This window comes from Petaurus breviceps, unplaced genomic scaffold (assembly GCF_028583685.1).
Source record: "Petaurus breviceps papuanus isolate PSGF00001 unplaced genomic scaffold, PetGlider_PUasm1.0 84, whole genome shotgun sequence".
NCBI lineage: Eukaryota > Metazoa > Chordata > Mammalia > Diprotodontia > Petauridae > Petaurus > Petaurus breviceps.
Genome location: NW_027186645.1, coordinates 3,945,954 through 3,959,920, shown reverse-complemented (window position 1 = coordinate 3,959,920; position 13,967 = coordinate 3,945,954). Strand labels below are relative to the sequence as shown.

General features: G+C 35.8%; 1 protein-coding gene across 2 annotated transcripts; it reads left to right on the top strand.

Moving 5' to 3' along the window:
- The first annotated feature begins 2 nt into the window (after positions 1-2).
- THAP5 (THAP domain containing 5) lies at positions 3-12,376 on the top strand. Of its 2 annotated transcripts, XM_069107023.1 has the most exons (3): positions 7-272; positions 7,601-7,793; positions 8,616-12,376. In XM_069107023.1, exons 1-3 carry the CDS (start codon positions 193-195, stop codon positions 9,546-9,548), a joined length of 1,206 nt encoding a protein of 401 aa, XP_068963124.1. In that variant the 5' UTR covers positions 7-192; the 3' UTR covers positions 9,549-12,376. The 2 variants fall into 2 exon arrangements, with proteins under 2 accessions (XP_068963125.1, XP_068963124.1); XM_069107024.1 differs by lacking the exon at positions 7,601-7,793 and having other exon boundaries at positions 3-272.
- Positions 12,377-13,967: the final 1,591 nt, after the last annotated feature.

The following is a 13,967-nucleotide window of genomic DNA, read 5'->3' as shown; positions in this document are numbered from 1 at the left end:
CCATCAGCCTCCGAGCAGGCGCAGTAGGTCTCTGGGTCGCGCCAAGGATGGTCTCGCAGCCCTGAGGCGGCCCCGGTCACCCTCACGGCTTAGCGCTCGGCCTCGGCCTGCCCGTCGCTCCTAGCGGCGCTGTTGTCTTGCGTCTCTTGTATTCGTCTTCCCCTTTAGCCCCTGCGCGGCTCGACGGGAGCAATGCCCCGTTATTGCGCCGCGTTTAGCTGTAAGAACCGCCGAGGAAGAAACAATAAAGACCGGAAACTGAGTTTCTACCCGTAAGTTGTCCCCCTGACAGAAACGCCTTCCAGCCTCCTCCGTCGTCCTGGGGGAGGGCGCCGGCGCCTGGGGCTGACCCTCCAAATGGAGCTGGTGTCAGCGTTCGCTCTCTCGTGCGCTTACTCTTCTCTCTCTGTCCCCTTCTCTCCTTCCCCTTTGGTACCTGATGAAACTCGGTGGCTTTATTGCGCTTTGGTCCCCAGCCGAAGGAGAGACTGACAGCAGCCTCGAGGGGCTGCTGCAACCGGGCTGTAAGAGGCTTTTGAGGAGTGTCACTTTGAAGCTGCCCCCTCCCCAAGCCCCTCCCTGCCTGAAGAACGCTCTTCTTTGCTCCCAGACTGGCCTTCCCGAGCCTAGGGTAACCCCCTCCCCCCACCCCGCGAGAAAGGTCTCCAGTCAAATATGTCCCAGCGCATCAGGGTTTACCTAGCGCTTTGACGTATCTCATTTCATCCACACGGTTTAATACCTGTGAAGCAAGCAGGGCAGGAACTGTAGGAGGCTCCTCCTAACGTAGATGAGGAAACTGAGGCACGGGATAGAAGCCATGTAAAGGCCACAAACCGTGCAAACCGATGGAGAATGGACTAGAACGAACGACTTGGGGCTCGCAGTCCATTGCTTTTTCCAGTCCATTCCATGTTGAGCCTGCTGGAACACCGTCAAACTAAAAACTTTCGACTTGGAGCAAATAACAAAGTGGTGTAGCCTTCATCTTTACTAGGAGTGTCCATCGTGTTACACCTGGTGTGGCTCCCAGGGCTACTTTTGATGTAAACAAATTGTGCTTTGGGAGCCCAGTGAAGCCACAGAGCAAATTGGCCTGCCGGATACTGTAGCTAGTTGCCTTAATTTGTTTTAAGTAGCTGTTTGCAGCTTGATTATGGAATATAATAGAAACTAGTAGCAGTATGTCATGTTAAATATCAACAGTGTGGATTCGTGATCCAAATTCTACTGAGGACATCTGCTAAGCAAATCAGGTTAATATTCTGATAGGTCTTACAACCGTAAAGTTTTCAAAGACTTTGCCATACAGATTATTTCTACATTTTTACATGTAATTTTGAGCCCAGGAACAGCGTTAAGAGGCTTCAGAGAAAGAAATGTAAAAAGTAAATGTAAAGGGCTCGTCCATACTTTCTTTGCATTGAAACAAAAGGAAATGGTGTCATCAGATCTGTTGTAATTCTGACTTCTTGTCTTTAACTTTGATCTCACTATCATACCCTTATTTAATCCAGTACTGCTTTAAAGAATTATACACAAATTATTTTACCATTAATCTTAAATAAGCTATCAGAATTTAGTATGCATCGTTTAAAATGTCCATGCTAATTATTGATAGTGTTTGGCCTCAATTCAGAGTACATTTACTGTGAGAAAAAATTAGAACATTGAAGAGATACATAATTTATTCTTCAATGAAGTTTTTAGTTGATTATTTAACCTCCGTTACTTGTAGACTTTGGTTACTAGTTTCTTTGTATTCTGGGGATACAATGAAATAAAATTATAGGATGAAAGACACAATTTAGTATACTAGTCAGTCAATTAATATTTATTAAGCAGCTACTGTGTGCCAGGCACTGTACTAAGCACCGGGCATAAAGAGAAAGGTAAAAAGACAGTCCCTGCTCTCTAGGATCTTACGGTCTAATGGGGAAGACAACATGCAAATAAGTTTGTATAAGCAAGCTTTATACAGGATAAAGTTGAAATAATCAACAGAGGAAAGACCCTAGAGTTAAGGGAAATCTGGGGGGAAAAAATAGGAAAAAATCCTATAGAAAGTGGGATTTTAGTTAGGATTTAAAGGAAGCGAGGAAGAAGAGTATGACAGGCAAGGGAGAAAACGTGTGAAAATGCCTGGAATCTGCAGATGGAATGTCTTGAAAAGCAAGGAGGCCAGTGTCTCTAGAGCACTTGGAAGATGGGGATGCTGGTGATAAGAGTATAAGGTGAAAAAAGATTGGAAAGGTAGATAGTAGGGTCAGATTATTAATGCCAAAGGGATTTTAATCCTAGAGGTGATAGGGAGCACTGAAGTTAATTTAGTAAGAGGGTGACATGGTCAGATCAGCACATAGCCTGGTGAATGGAGCATTGGCCTTGGAGTCAGAAGTAATAGGGTTCAGTTCCTGCCTCAGGCATTTTCTAGCTTTGTTACTTTATCAAGTCAACCTCTCAGGTCTTCAACTTCCTTATTTGTAAAATGGGGAAAAAACAATTGTAGAATTTATCTCATAATGTTCATGTAAGCATCAAATGAGATATAATTGCTATACAGTGCTTTGCAAACCCTAAAACAATATATAAATGTTAATGATTGTAGACATTTTGATTCCTAATCATATCACCATCACCACTTCATTACATTTTAGTTTTTATGTGTTGGTAAATTAGGGATCAATATTACTCCTTTCTTTAGATGTGCTTGCACATAAATATCAATATTTGCAAATCATTTAGGTGCTTGAAAGACAGGTGCACCTTTTTTGTTTATTGTTATAGTATAATTTTTATGATATGTATAATGTATAGTAATTGTTGCAAGAGAATTATTCTAGAGCGGTGATTCCCCAGTCTCTGTTATCTTGAGAGAACTTAGAAAGTTCTTCCCATCTTCCCCTCAAACCCAAAACATGCCAAAGGAAATCATTCAAGTTCATTTTGTTTTAAAGTTAAATATATTTTATATAACTTTTAGGAACAATGAAGCCATTAAATCACATGGAAATAAGCTATCAGTTGTCCTAAAAGATTAGGAATCACTGATTGGGAAACTGTACTTGGGAATATATTATGTACATGTTAGGTTACTCATATCTGCTATATTTCAAGATGATGCAGCTAGGTGGCACAATAGATAGAGTGCTGGGTCTGGTAGCTTATCCTCCTGAGGTCAGATCCAGCTTCAGCCATTTACTAGCAGTTTGATCTTGGGCAAGTCACTTAACCCTGTTTGCCTCAGTTTCCTCATTTATAAAATGAACTGGAGAAAGAAATGGCAAACCACACCAGTATCTTTGCCAAGAAAACCCTAATGAGGTCATAAAAAGTCAGACACAACAGAATCACATATTTCAAGATGTATTTTTCTTTAGTGTTTTATATATAATCCAGGGTGGGTCACCTTAGCTCCTAGCATCATAGGACATACCTGGATAATTGTAAACACACTGTGGAAATTGCATGAATTCATTGCTGCGGTTGTATAGTAAAGAAGGGGTAAGCCCTGGTTCTTTCTAAACTTCAGCTTTGAAAGCCCAGAATCTCTATGTTCAGTTTATTTAATTCTGCAAGCATTAAGTGACCATCCAGGGAATTAGATCCTAGGAAAACTGGATTACATTGCTCTAAACTGGACATAGGACAGACTTATCAGGATGTCAGTTTATTAATTTAGTGTATCAATTATGTCTGTCACAAAAGACCAGAAAATATGCATTGGTCAGGTCAAGCTCATTCAAAGTATCATATCTGGAAATCTAATCAGTGAACTGGTTAGTAAACATTGGAATAATGGAGCAAAATCTTAAAGGTATATTTTCACTAAACTATTAACCTAAGTCAGCCTTCTCAGTTCTAGGAATGTGACTATCACTCATCTCCATTAGTCATGACATGCTTTCCCCATAAGAGTTCTAGAAACAAATGACTATATCCAGTATTCCCAGTGATTCTCACTCCTGGTTTGTTAAAGAACATTAACTTTTTATTTTCATTTTTTTGACTTTTTGGAGGGGGGAAGGTAGGACAGTTGGGGTTAAGTGACTTGGCCAAGGTCACATGGCTAGTACGGTAAGTGTTAAATGTCTGAGGCCAGATTTGAACTCAGGTCCTTCTGAGTCCAACGCTGGTACTCTATTCACTGTGCTACCTAGCCACCCCTTAATATATTTTTTTCAAGAATAAAAACACTATAGGGATCCCAATTTTTTTTCCTTTAGTAATTCCTTAAATGGTCAAAAGGTGCTGGTTAAAGGCACTGTGCAACAGAGGAAAGAACAGTGAATTAGTATTAGCAAGTCACTTACTCTTATTTGCTTAATTTGTAAAATGAGGGAGTTGGACTAAATAAGACTTTGAGGTCCATTCAAACTCCTATCTATGAACCATATGCTACCAGCAAGGTCTTTGGTAACCCAGGAAGAAGAGTTGCAAATAAGTGAAAGTTTGTCTTTTCATTTAGGATGACTTTTAAGTTTCAGTTATTGAATTTAAGCACATATTTCAAAGAAACTCTAGGCCCACCTCACTGCTATCTCTCTTGTAAGACTAGAGTTGATTTGAGGGACTCTGCAATGCAACAGCTCCATCTTAATTCAATTAATCATCTATTATGTGCTGAGCATGGTGCAAGGCAGCTAGGATTAGAGAGAAGGGAAGAAATACAAACATTAAATTAGGGATGACCTGTATGAGATTGGTTCAAAGCATGGCCCATGGAAAAAAATGTCATTTCTGACTGGGAGTGAGTTGAAGAAAAACCAGGGAATTGGAGGTTCCTTGGAAGAGGTAAAATTTGAACAGGATCTTGAAAATTAGCTAAGATTTCCAAAGGCAAACATGGTAGGAAATATATTCCAAGCATGAGGAAGGTATAGGCAAAGGTATAGAGGTGAGGAAAGACACCTAGGCCAATGCCCTCATTTTACAAATTAATACTGAGGCCCAGAGTGGTTAAGTGATTTACCCAAGGCCTCACAGGCATAGTAAATGGGAAAGTGGTGATTTGAATTCTGTTCCTTTGAGTTCAAATCCAGTGCTCTTTCCTCTGCACCATGCATAAAGAATTTGGATTATATGGTATTCAGGTAGTAACCAGCATGACATTTTGAGCCCTTAAGAAACATGATCAAATCTATTTGGCATCAGTATGATGTGTGTATTGGCAGGAGACCAGTAAGAAAGATAATGTAGTAAGGTAGTGGGCAATAAAGTCTTGTATCCACTTCTGGTGGCAGTGGAAATAGAAAGGAGGATATCTAAGAAATTTCAGAGTTGGAATAAAAACTTCTTTGCAACTGGTTGCCCATGACAGGTGTGGGAAGAGAAAAAAGTTTCAAGCATTCATAACTTGGTAAATAATGGTGCCATTGACCGAATCAGGAAGCCAAGAGGATGAGGCCATTAACCACAAGGAAAGAAATAGCAGGAAGGCAGTTATATAGAGATGGACATGCATTCTGACCACGTACTCTTCCCCCATCCATCCAAACAATGACAAACAGCTGTTTTCTGTAATTTAACCCTCCTCTACTAGCATCATAGTTCCTGTTACAAAGCAGAGAATAAAAGTAGGAGTTAGTTTGGGAATGGATTATTCAGTGCACGTTTTCCCAGTTTTCTGTGCAAAATCTGCATCTAGGCAAATTCTCAAATAGTTGTCTCAGGTTAAGATGGCCAAAATGTGGCTATCAGTTTAGCAACAGCAACTTCACTTCCTACAGTTTGGTGCCAATAGTAAAATAAACACAATTCTCATCATCTAATTTTATGTGCCTATATGTATACTATATATACATTCATACTACTCATAAAACTTAGTAGTAAAGACTTTTTTTTTTTGCTTCTAATAGTCTCTTATTTGGCATAGTGATTCATTAAGTTTACATTTGTTGCTCTTTTAGGAGTGATCTGAGGCAAATGGTCCAGTTTAATAAGATAAGCCATTACTTAATTTGATCCAACCCAGGAATTTAGAGAAATGCCTTTATTCAATAAATATTTATTAAGTATATGCATTTTACAAGAAATCTTTGGAAAATGTCTCATACATACTAGCTAAAGTTATATTAAGTTTCCTAAAAGGGTCTTCACAAAATCCTTATTCACTTTTAAAATATTATAATAACTGATAACACAGTTTTGCCATGGAAATAGTGTTATGTGAGGAGGGGGTTAGGTTCCAGGGCCAAGCTAGTGTCAAGAGCTCTCAGTCCTATGAGCCTGAGTTTCAGTAGGCCTGCATTTATGGGAAAGGGTGCTCTGATGATAAGGTAGGCCTTCCAGAGACTTTGTTGAGTGGAGAAAGGATGAGAGTTTGAGCTAGAATGGGAATGAAAACTCATAGCTTGTCCAGCTGAAGGTGGAAAGCCAAGGTAAAGCAGAGAAAGAGAGTACTAGGTGAGGAAAGCTATATAGATAGCATTACCCCCAAAAGGTTAGGTTCTTTCAGAAAATCATTCCTTCCTAGCAGCAGCAGTTAGAGCTACCTTGCAAGATTTCTTCTTAAAGGTGTGGTAGCAGAAGATCATTTTGTGAATGTTCATAATACACCTCTATATTTGTCTTAGGGGCTCCATATTTTATGAAAGTTATCACAATAGTAAGAATTTAGGATGTCATAAAAAGTATATTTAGCAGTTGTTAAAATTTGAAATTTTAACACTGGTAATAATATGTTTTCTGTCAGAATTTATCACAAGCCAAACAGCTGATGAAACAAAAGCATTTTAATAACAAGTACCACATGTTCAGGAGCTATCTCTTTAAAAGTATTTTCTAAATAATTTACTTCACTTTTATACCAAAAAGTATCAAAAACTGGCGCCAAATGTTTCCTCTTCTAAAATAAATTTTTACAGGACGGCTAGGTGGTGCAGTGAATAGAGTACTGGCCCTAGAGTCAGGAAGACCTGAGTTCAAATCCTGCCTCTGACAATTAACACTTTACTATGTAACCTTAAGCAAGTCACTTAATCCCAATTGCCCTGCCTTCCCCCCTCCAAAAAAAAAAATCATAAAATAAAATTAATCTTTACCTATGTCGAACTAATCTCCTTTAAAACTTGGATGTGTGTGTACGTGCATGTGTGTGATATATATGTACCTGCTTTTACATATGTTCATATATACGTTTATGCACGTGTATATGTGTGCATATATTTATGCGTGTAGATATGTATGCATATGTATATGTGTGTGTGTGTGTATATATATATACATATATATATATATATATAACAACTTGGGTGAGCATTTTCAAAAGGTTAATTGAAATCTGAAGTTATAATGAATAAGTCAAAAAAAGATCTATGGTTTTTCATAGTCAATCCTAGCTTGTAGGGAAAGTAAAGCTTCATTTTCCATCCATGGATTTTTTTGTGAGCACATAGAATGTGGCAAAACTGGTGAATTGTAGTTTTTCCTATTGCTTATGAAAGGATCATAGTAGCTCCCTCATTTTGTAGATGAGTAATCTGAGGCCCAAGAAAGTTAAATGACTTGCCCAAGGTTGCATACACAGTATGAGTCAGAAGTAGGATTTGAACCCAGATCATCTGAGTTTAGAATCAGTGCTTTTTCTTTTCAATTCCAGGTTTCCTCTCCATGACAAAGAGAGACTTGAAAAATGGTTACGGAATATGAAACGTGATACATGGGTTCCCAGTAAATACCAGTTCCTGTGCAGTGACCATTTTACTCCTGACTCTCTTGACATCAGATGGGGCATTCGATATTTAAAACAAACTGCTGTACCAACTATTTTTTCTTTACCTGAGGATAGTCAGGTAATATTTTCTCTTTCTTTGGGGGGAATTGTAAGGTGACTGAGGTTGTGAGAGAAGGAGGAGTAAGATTATCATTTACTTACTTTTTAGGAAATCACACGTGTCTTGTGACTAAGTGTGGAGAAAAATTCATAAAGGAAAATTACTATATTTTGCAAAATAATTACCTCACCTAAGAAATGTGGGGATAATGTATTTGGGTTTTTTTTAATTTAATTATAATATCTGTCAATTAAATTATGGCATGAAGCTTGGTATTAAGAAAAATATATTTCAAAGGAATATCATGTCTAAAAAAGGATGAAGTTTCTAAAACCTGTACATATGTGTAGGAAACATTTTTTTCCCTTTATGATAACAAGAATTTTTTTTAATTCATACGGAAATTCAACAGCTCAAATAATTTAAGGAGATTTAACCTTTTATACATGTAGGATAACACTAAAAGTGAATAGGATTCCATTATTAACTACTTGTTTGGTGACTCGTGATGTTTGCCTAAGTTAACTGGTGAATATTCCAAAGACAATCAAAGGATTTTAAAGTAATATTTAACTTGTGATTCTAAATTTAAGTTGTTTACTGTATTTGTCTGTTCTTTTCCATACATGAAAAATTTTAAAAACATCTTGAACATTTTGAATATTTACTAAATCACAAGATATTTAGTAGAATGTTTTTAAGTGTTGATAAATTTAACTCTGACAATATACCATTTAATGTTACTTTTCATAAAACAATAAATATTTATTTTGTAAATAAATATTTATTCAATAAGCTTTGAAAAATGAACTTGCTGAGTTTGAAAATATTCTTTTCTAGGAAAAAGACCATGCAAAAGATAAGCCTCAGAAAAAAAAAGCAGAAGATGGGAGAGAAATATGCCTAATGATAAAGTCAGAAGAGTTATCTGCACAGATGGAACCAAAGAAAAATATAGTAAGCACAGAAAATTTTGATGGAAGTACAAATTTACTTTATTCATCCTCTTTGAGTGAACCACTACAAAAGGATAAGCCACCAGTTTCCAGTATGGAAAATCCACATAATGGCACATTAACTATTAATTCTGCAATTCCACAACATATTGAAAAACCAAAACCTGTTTTAGAAACAGCAGTTGTCCAGGATATAGAAGTTAGTAGCTTTCATACATCTCTTGAGAACCTCTTAAATACTACAGCTGCTACTTTGAATGTCTCAAATCCAGAGCATGTGCATCTCTCTGTGGAACCCAGTGATGTAGTTGAAACAGCTATAGATCATCTCTCTAATCCAGATATCACTGATATTTCTGTGTCAACACAGGAAAATACTGTCTTACTGAGTACAATTACTCAGACAATTGAAGAGCTACACACAGACGAAGAATCAGTTATTACCATTCTAGTGCCTACTGAAAGCTCTAAGCCATCAACCAGTTCATTCATGCCAGCAGAACAAGACAGCATAGATATGGAAGATGTAGATATTGAAGATTCTTTATATGATGACACAGACTATGGAATTGAAGTACTACAAACTGAGCATTCTTATTGCAGGCAAGATATTAACAGGGAACTTCTTTGGCAAAAAGTTACTAAACTACATTCAAAGATAACCCTTCTTGAACTACAGGAGCAACAAACTCTAGGAAGACTCAAATCTCTAGAGACTCTTATAGGACAACTAAAACAAGAAAACTTGCTATCTGAAGAAAAACTCAAGATTGTAGAAAACTGTTTCACAACATTTGAAGTTACTATGATAGAATAAAAATTTTTTAGAAGCCACAATTTTATATAAGATCATTACAAACTCTTTGATTATCTTTGAGTTATTTACAAGGTGACCTATTTTCCAGCATGAATCTTATATTCTTAATGACATTTATGAACATACAGTGTCATAAAAGGCTCTTGTTTTCCTAAAATCCAAAATTAGGAAATTGCCCTTTAAAGTGATTAGCTAAGAAGCATAATGAGTGAAAGTGGAATATAAATAAATGTATTTTAGCCCAAGGAAGCATTTGTGACAAATTCTGTTATTTGATTCTAATACTCCATATTGATGTTAACATTGTGGAGGGGCAACATCTTAATGGTAATTATGTAATAAAGAACTCATTGTAAAATATGGCAGAATCCTAAAGATTGAGCTCCTGTTCTGTAAAGTGAGAAGAACAATAAGATGGGAGTCAGTAAGCCTGTGATGTCACAAGCTTTCTATTGGCTAGCTGTGTAAATTTGGGAAAATCACACCTGTTATTTCAGGTGTCTCATCTGTAAAATAAAGGAATTAGATCAGGGGATCTTATCAGCTCTAAAATTCTATTTCTATGAGACCTTTCCTTGCTTAAGAGCATTATAAACAGAGTTTTGCTTCAAAGATATTTTACAATGTGTCTTGATCATAGTTATGGCTTATGTTGTCTGAATAGCCTAAGTATTAACTTTCATAAGAATTCCTGTGTGGTTTGACCTTTCAGCTGCAATTCATTTCTATAATAAAGTGTGCCCCAGGATTTTGTTTTCATTTGAACTAAACTGTAAACTAGGCACCACCTTTATGTAGTGCCCAATTGTGTTCTTAGGATAAGATTTTCTTAAATCTTAAGGATTACTTCTTGAGTTATAAATATACCATGTGTGGTTGGCCATTGTCTTTTAGGAACTTTATAAAAGAATACCAACTGTATCCTTTTATTTCATAAATACAAGGGATAAATTAATAAATTGAAAAAAATTTAAAACAATTTTCATAATGCTCATTCCACAGTATTCATTCCTTAATAAGTATTATTGGCTTTTTTTTTAATTGCTTGTGTCTTGGGCATTCCAAAAAATGTTTTTGTTTTTTGGGATATCGATATAATAATGAATATCATTCCCACTCATCTTCATTTTTATTTGTTGTGTTTAATTTGTAATCAAGAAATTTAAGAAAATTGATAAAATACATTGGAAAAAGAATTTGAAAGAAAAGAATCAAAATCATAAAAATTGCTTTTAGATAGCTTGAGAAAATTAGCAGAAAAAACTAAGGAACATAATGACTTGAAGGAAATAACTAAAAGCTTGAAAAATAGTTAATGTACTCTGAAATTAATAGTTACCTTGATTGATAAATGTTAGTGAAGGAATATCCATAACAGTAGGAAGTATAGTATATTTTATTTTAGAAGGGAAATAATTACTTTTGTCCCTTCTAGCCCCATAAATCTTATGATTATTTTCCAATAGATAATTCCTTAGTTATCTTTTTCTTAGGTTGATGTTAAAATTTTACTTTCTTAAATATTTATCAATTGACAGTAGATGAAGATGGCCTGGAATTGTGTGGAGTGATACAGAGAAAGCTAACCTGAGTTTAAAAATAAAATTGTAGATTGAGAATGTCAATAACTAAAAAAAGAATTTTTTAAAATGTATATTAATGTTCCCTTTTATTTAAAACTTAGTGGAATGTGAAACATCTTACTGTGTTGGAGGAAAATGAGAGCATGACTTTTTTTTCCCCACAATCACACCAAAGTAATGTTACAAGGTTAGCAAGTCTAAATTTTAGCCAAGGTAGACTATACTTAATTGTTTATGCAAAGGCATAGTTTATATTTTTGTTTTTTCAGAATTAAGTTTGGTTAGATAGAAATATTATCTGAAAAGAATTTAGGGCTATTAGGTATTGTCCTTGGCCGTTGGTTTTCCTTTTGTGTGTTTGTCTTAGTAGTACAGAAAATCCTCATCTTGCAAGCAGAGTGTGTTCTAAAAGTTGATTTATAAGTTGGTTTTTTGAATATTATTAGAAGTCATTTTCAAAAGAAAGTGTTACAGGGAATGGTTAGGTTCCAAGTCTTGTTGATAAAACCTTATTTAAACAGAAATACAGGACTTTACATTTGTACTAAAGAAAAAAATAAAAATTCTAGTCATTAAAACAAAAAATGATAAACTAATTTTTATTTATCTTGAGTTCTCATGCTTGAAGAAAAAACAAATTTAAGTAGGAAAAGTGAAGGAATTAGAGTCTATAGAATGTATTACAAGGTTTATACAATTTGGTGGCAATGATTATAACAATTAATTTTTCTCATGCTCATCAGCTACAATTGGGATCATTCTTGACTTACAAAGGGAGATAAATAAATTTTTCCAGAGGTAAAAAAAAAAAAAGGTAAGGCACAGAAATGAAAAAGTATCTACATTTGGAATAAAATTTGTCTGAGGTCAAATTGTTTGTGGCAAAAGCCAGATGGGAAGAAATATAACATGTGTATAAGAGGTCTTCCTGAGTTGGGGGAAGGGAAGTCAGACAATTCCCCATGACTACTACTAAGTACCACTGTTGGCCTTTGACAGCCTTGTTGGCTATGATTCTTGGGAGAGAAGGGAGACAGCATACAATCTGCCATATATATGTTAGGTTCACAGATCAAAGTTTTGTAACTCATGTAAAACTTATGATATCTTTCTTATTGAATTTAAAATATGGATTTTTATAAAGGATTGTTTTTCAGTCAAAATGTTAAATATTAGGAAATACAAATGTAATAGCTCTAATACATTTTCGATAGAAAAATAAATTTTGTAAAGCAGTTCTGAAAATTGTAATGCATCTTGGATTCTTAAAAGCTACATTAGGTAGAACTTTATTATAGAGTAAAAAACAACATTCTTTATCTTCCCCCAAAAAAGTTTTCTGGATTTTTTTATTGTGATCCCCTTTATAAGTTAGTGGTAATTATTATACAACAAAGTATGCATGCGACACAACTATGAATATTATCTTTTATCTCAAGAGTTGGAATTTTAAACATAAAATGAACCTAGTATTGAAATGTTGGTATTCCTTTTCCTCCTGCATCCTTTTCCACACATCTCAAGTGATTAAGAGAACAAAATTCTAATCATTTGTCCACTAGTTTTTACTTAACAGTATCTTCCCTAAGGCATTGATTACCTTCCTGCCATAGTAAATCAAGCTAGACTGACAAAAAGAAAATTCTTTTACTCATATTTCTGAGTCATTATCCTAGAAGAGTAAACCAAATCAGCTCCCCAATTATGCACTCTGATTTTTCTAGCTTTCAGAGCCAACACACCTTGTATCATTTTTCTATTTCCCTGGCTAACCTCAATTTTTTTTTCTAATCCTTTTTTTCTTTACTTTTTTTGTCTGAAACATTGTTCTGTTTTCCCTCTTTCCTTCCAGATGTCCTATTTCCAATCATGTGATGTCTCCAAAGAAAAATGAGGATGGCTACCACTCACACCTCCCCTAGCTTGAAGTATTGTTATATCTGTTTCACGTGTGTTTATACATATTATATATTTACCTTTTTGAAAAAAATCATACAGCCTATTTTGCATTTCTGTGGACATTTTATTAACTTCTCAATTGGCATTCTGGGCATTTATCTTTCAACAAAAGTATGAAGCTTGTCACATGTCCAGAGGATATAGAATATCCTCTGTTGTCTGTTGTCCCATGTTCATTCTCAGGATTTTTTGAGTTCCAAATTCTTTCCTGCCTTCTCTCTCATCCCTGCCTCCTCTCTCCTTCTCTGCCCCCCAACATTGAAAAGGCAATCCAGGGGCGGCCAGGTAGCACAGTGAGTAAGAGCACCGGCCCCAGAGTCAGGATGACCTGGGATCGAATCCGGGTTCAGACACTTAGCACCCACCCAGAAACACCTGGCCGTGTAACCTTGAGCAAGTTACTTAACCCCAATTGCTTAGGGGCGGCCAGGTGGCTCAGCGAGTAAGAGCACCGGCTCCAGTGTTGGGATGACCTGGGGATCAAATCCAGGCTCAGATTTCCACCCAGAAACACCTGGCCATGTAACCTTGAGCAAGTTACTTAACCCCAGTTGCTTAAAAAAAAAAAAAGAAAAGAAAAGGCAATCCAATATAGGCTATACGTAAGCATTCATGCAAAACATTTCCATATTAGTTGTGTTGTGAAAGAAAAATAAAGAAAAAGTATGCTTCGATCAGCAATCAGCATACAGACTCCCATCAATCTTTTCTCTGGAAATGGATAGCATTTTTCATCATTAATCCTTCAGAATTATCTTGGATTATTATATTGCTAAGAATAGCTAAGTCGTTCACAGTTGATCATCATACAATATTGCTGTTACTGTATAAAATGCTCTCCTTCTAAAATGCTCATTTCACTTTACATCAGATCATG